Source organism: Castanea sativa, chromosome 12, assembly GCF_040712315.1.
Source record: "Castanea sativa cultivar Marrone di Chiusa Pesio chromosome 12, ASM4071231v1".
NCBI classification, from domain to species: domain Eukaryota; kingdom Viridiplantae; phylum Streptophyta; class Magnoliopsida; order Fagales; family Fagaceae; genus Castanea; species Castanea sativa.
In genome coordinates, this window is record NC_134024.1 from 11,303,422 (window position 1) to 11,308,653 (window position 5,232).

The following is a 5,232-nucleotide window of genomic DNA, read 5'->3' on the forward strand; positions in this document are numbered from 1 at the left end:
TTGTTGGCTTTAGCTCAAGATGTACTGAATTTATCTTTTTTCTTTCAATAAAGTTACAATCTTCTCATCTAAAAAAAAAAGTCTATTAATTTTTAGTTGTGTCACGCATATCTACATGTTTATATATTGTTGTATTTATGATGTGTTCATGTAGCTTCATCAATGATAAATCAACGGCATTCTGTTGGCAAATTTCATATGGAGCATTGTCATTTTGCCGTCCAGAGCTTTGTTGTATTTGGTACCAGAGGTCCAAATAAAGTCGTATTTGGTACTAGAGGTCCAAAATCTAATGGATGATTAGGTGCGTCATTGTTTAATAATTTCCATCAATTGAAAGAGTAATGCTAGAGATACTAACTATTTTTTACAAAAAATTTTACAAACTGTTAATGTAGTGAGTGGTTATTGGTAAATGAAAAAGTAATGTTAATGGTGAGCTTAGATAAAAATAAATAAGAAGTTGGTCACATCACCGGTTTGTAAAAAATTTGTAAAATAGTTTGCAACAGTAATACTACTCCAATTTAAAATGTGATTCACCAACACCAAGTCCAATAATCCCATTAAATTGCAAGTTGCTGACCATAAGATAAACATAAATAACCACAAATTAGAAAGATATAGAAGAATTCACATAAAGTGTGATTATAATAAGGAAAATGGTAATTATAATTATTTTTAAGAGTTAAATAAGGCCAAGAATTGGGGTTTTTTTTTTTTTTTTTTGGTAACAAAAGGGATCAAAGATAAAATAACAAAAAATGCCTTGTGATGCTACTTTCGTTTCATTCATTTTATCTTTGAGCTAACATGTTTGAAACATAAAATTTTCAAGTACATTTTCACTCGAACAACATGGCATTGGTAGCGAAACAAGTCTTCATCTGAACATCATCAATGGGACGCAGAACAAGTCTTCAACTGAACATCATCAATGGGCAGCCTACTGGTGGGGAAGGCACAATCCACACCTTGCTTCTCAGGCAACAACGCACACGGTGTAGGAGTCACATTGCTTGTCACTCCAGCAATATCGGTACAATTCCATTGTAATTTTTTTGGCTTCTCAGTCAAAGTAATGGTCACATTAGAAATGCATATTCCAGTGAAGGGATCACCCTGAATTCCATCAAGTTTTGCTGAATAAGTAACATTCTCTGCCACCACATCTCTATAATTAATTCCTTTAATCTTTGGAACTGCTTTTGGATCGTATTTCGGGTCTGGATGTTGATTATAATTGCCTGCCATCCAGAAAACATACTTCATAGTCTTCAAAGTCATTCTTCTTACATAAATGTCCTTGACATAACCTCCTCTTCCAACAGCAGTCTTAATTCTAACACCGGATTCAGTATCAATGGCTGTGATGTCTTCAGCTCTAACATCTTGGATTCCGCCAGACATTTCGCTGCCTAGAGCAATGGTGGCACTGTCAGGGGAAATGCAAGTAAGCCTTCTAATGATTAGGTGCTGTGTAGGCATTCCAACTTTGATTCCATATTCATCCCAGCCACTTTTCACAGCAATGCAGTCATCCCCTGAAACTATGAAGCAGTCCTCGATACGAGTGTTTGTGCATGAATCTGGACACACAAAAAGGAACATAAACTCAGCAATTGTAAATTGTGTCAATGATGTCAAGTGACAATGATGAAATGTCAATTGTAACTTGTTAACTTAGCAACTTGGGAAAAAATATGGTTAAAAAATAGGTGAATGGCAGGGGAATAAGTAATTAACCTTAAACTACATATTAATCAAAGCAATTAGGATAAGTGCCAAACATACCTGGGTCTACCCCATCAGTATTAGGAGAATCAACTGGTGCAAGGATTGTGAGTCCTTTGACTAGTACATTACTGCAATCACAACCACAGGATTCTAATAAAAAGTGCTATGATCATATGATCAGGATAGACTTAGTCAAAGGAGCATGGCCAAACCTGCAGTAAATGGGATGGACAAACCATGATGGAGAGTTAATTAGAGTGAGATTAGATACTTGGATTTGATCAGAGTACATAATCTCAATCATGTATGGTCGTGTCATGTTCAATTCTCCGGCACGGAACTTCTTCCACCAAGTAGAACCCTGTCCATCAATTGTGCCATTGTTACCTAATACAATGCCAAAACAAATGGAATCCATTAGAAATTGTTTAAAGCCAAAAATATTTATCCCAAAAAAAATGATTGGTCTAATCTATAATTACCAGTTATTACGACATCAGTGAGATTTGAACCAAAAATGAGAGCGCTTAACCGTCCACCAGTTGCATCCCTTCCTCTACCGTAGGAAGGCAGCACAGGAATAGCAGGCCATTCTGACTCATCCTATCCATATGATCATGTATATATGTGTACAGCAAATTATGGTATAAAAAACATAAAATAAAAATAAAATGAGTATTATTTTGTTTATTTGTTGTGGGCGTAGCATTACTCAATTTCTAATTATAACTTAGCGTTTGTTTGTTTAAAAGTGAAATAAGGTGGATGGAAAGCTGTGGAGAGAAAATGAGGAGGGAAAACTTTTTAGAGAGTCTTTAGTTGGGAGAGGGAGAAGAAAAAAATGTGGTTAAACCCAAGTGTTTTCTCTGTAGGCCTACCAAAATGTTTTCTCCTCAAAATGGAGATAAAACTGGGAAAAAAAGTGTGATTTGTTATATGGATAAAAATGCCCCTAGTTGCTATCCCTGGGTAATGTTGGCTCCTTTTTTTGGGCAATCATTGACCCTCTTTTTTTCTTTTTCTTTTTTGCTTTCCTGGGACATTTGCTTGCCTCTTCCTTTTTTTCTTTTTTCTTTTTTTTTTCTTTTGATTTCCAGGGGCATGAGGTGACAGTGATTTGTTTTGTTTTTGTTCTTTTTTTTCTTGACATGATTTTTATTTTTTAATAATTTGGGTGGTTTTTTTTGTGGGGGGGGGGGCTTGTTTGTCACTTTTTTTTTTTTTAATTAGGCATTATTTTTTAATAAAGGTATGTGAGTAAATTTATATAAACTCATTTTTTTTCCATCTATCTACTTTTCCACTCCCAACCAAACAAAAAAGAGGGATATTAAAATATTTTCTATCCTCCCACTTTTCCACCCCTCTTCCCATCATTTTCTGTCCTCCCACTTTTCCACCCCTCTAACCAACCAAATAGACCCTTACGCTAGTGTCTTCCCTTGTTTTTAGCTTTAGATAATATCAAAGACTATGATAAAGTAATGGCCAATTCCTTTTATGGCAAGTTGATTAGGGCAGTTTCTTGCTTATCATGCTACAATTGCTTTGGTCTAAATTCTTGGTATGAGAGTATCATTTTGTTTATTTGTTGTAGGCGTAACATTCCTCAATTACTAATTATAACTTAGGTTAGTATCTTCTCTTCTTTTTAGTTTTGGATAATATCAAAGACTATGAACAAGTAACGGCTAATTCCTTTTATGGCAAGTTGATTTGGGCAAGTTCTTGCTTATCATGCTATAATTGCTTTGGTCTAATATCTTGGCATGAGAGCAATTTCATGTTTCATGTAAAAGGAAAAATGTAAATAGAGTGAAGTAGTATCATAAAGTAAAATCAATCTCGTCATTAATCCTATCGTTTTTGGTCTGTCAATATGATTATTAGGACTATTCCTCTCATAAAAGTGAATAATTTCTCTAAATCAAATTAGATTTTCTCTTCTTAAAATAGTATGACGGAGGATAAGGTCCTAGATTTAAAGCAAGAAACTAAACCAAAATAAGAAAATGATCTCCTCCATTTTAATTTTTTGGCAGTGAATGATCTCCTCCAATTGCTTTTGAAAATGATTAAACCACTACTAAAAAGGGGGAAAAATCATACCTGTGATCCAAGAATAACCGCATCCTTGTGAAGAAAAAGGGTGAAATGGCTGGTGAGATTAAAGCTTCCAGTTAACCATTTACCAGGTGGTACAATAAGCTGTGCCCCACCATCTGGTGCATATGTGCTTAGTTTCTGAATCGCAGCATTAAAAGCCTTTGTGTTTGATGTTTTTCCATCACCAACTGCTCCAAAATCCGTCAAAACTGCACTGTGCTTTCGACAATTTATTGCTGGATACTCTATTTTTCCCCCATTATCTCCATGATGATGATGTTTGTTTCGGCATTCTGCGACCCTTAAAGTTAGTATTCCCACGATAACAATCGCTGAGATAACCTGTAAACATTAACAAAAGAAAATCAAAATATCAGTTTATATGTGAACCTTAAGTTCCCTTTAATAAGAAGGAAGAAATGCTTATAAATTAACAAAGGTACAAAACGAAGAAAACATTATATTAAAACCGATACACAAAGCAGCAAAACCGTCTTTTTTGTGAGATTCAACTCAGAAGCTAACCCTCAGGCAAAAAAAAATGACATACACAATGAAAAAATAGAAAACAGAACCATGTTCATTCATTTTTCAAAATAAAAATAAAAATATAAGTGCTAGGAAAACGTACATGGGATGTTCTGAGTTTTAGACACAGCCCCATGTTCTGAGAATAGAAAATGTTGAAGACTGATTTTCATTGTAGAAGAAAGAATGAATTTATAGAAAAGAGTGGGAGTGAATATTTGGAAGGATATCTAACTTAATATCTATCTATGGGATTGTCCGGTATAGAAAAATAAAATAGCATACTTTTTTCTTCTTTTTTGTCGCTTTGTTATCTATGCCACTATTTAATAGATTTTTTCTAGATCTCAATTTTGATGTCTAAAATACTCTTATATTGATCAATTTGTAAAGCTTATATAATCTATACTAATCTATATATATACTACTATTTATCTATACTACTATTTAAGGGGTTTTCCTTGTTTGGATTCCTATTTTTTTTAGTTCAAAAATGCCCCTACAGTTCTATGTTTAAATAGAGACAAAACTAAAGGACAATCCGGTAAAAACTCATTTTTTTAGTTCAAAGATGCCCCTACAGTCTTATGTTTAAGTAGAGACAAAACTAAAGGGCAATCTGGTAAAAATGCAACTCCAACTCCCACTAAAATATTGCCTAAAAAATAGGACCACTCTCCTATTAATTTTTAAATTGATTTATTCACTTATAAATTAGATTTTTAAAATAAAAATCATATATATATATAATAATTAAATGCAGTTTTTTTCTATAAAATAGGACCACTAAAAAAGAAAAGTCTCATTGCACGTGCGAAGCACGTGTGATGAGACTAGTTACTATTTAAGGGGCTGCACCTG

General features: G+C 33.8%; 1 protein-coding gene across 1 annotated transcript; it reads right to left on the bottom strand.

Moving 5' to 3' along the window:
• Positions 1–740: 740 nt before the first annotated feature.
• LOC142620884 (putative polygalacturonase) lies at positions 741–4,529 on the bottom strand. Its single transcript, XM_075794187.1, has 6 exons — positions 4,475–4,529; positions 3,847–4,185; positions 2,220–2,340; positions 1,950–2,124; positions 1,795–1,865; positions 741–1,589 (listed from the first exon to the last, which is right to left on the bottom strand). Exons 1-6 carry the CDS (start codon positions 4,505–4,507, stop codon positions 898–900), a joined length of 1,431 nt encoding a protein of 476 aa, XP_075650302.1. The 5' UTR covers positions 4,508–4,529; the 3' UTR covers positions 741–897.
• Between the last annotated feature and the right edge of the window lie 703 nt (positions 4,530–5,232).

Bases quoted from the DNA above. Each gene is read 5' to 3' on its own strand.
- LOC142620884 (XM_075794187.1), bottom strand. From the start codon at position 4,507: ATGGGGCTGTGTCTAAAACTCAGAACATCCCAT. The intron at 1,866-1,949 runs GTTTGGCCATGC...TTGTGATTGCAG, and splicing joins GTCCATCCCATTTACTGCAG to TAATGTACTAGTCAAAGGAC. The intron at 1,590-1,794 runs GTATGTTTGGCA...TTGTGTGTCCAG, and splicing joins TACTGATGGGGTAGACCCAG to ATTCATGCACAAACACTCGT.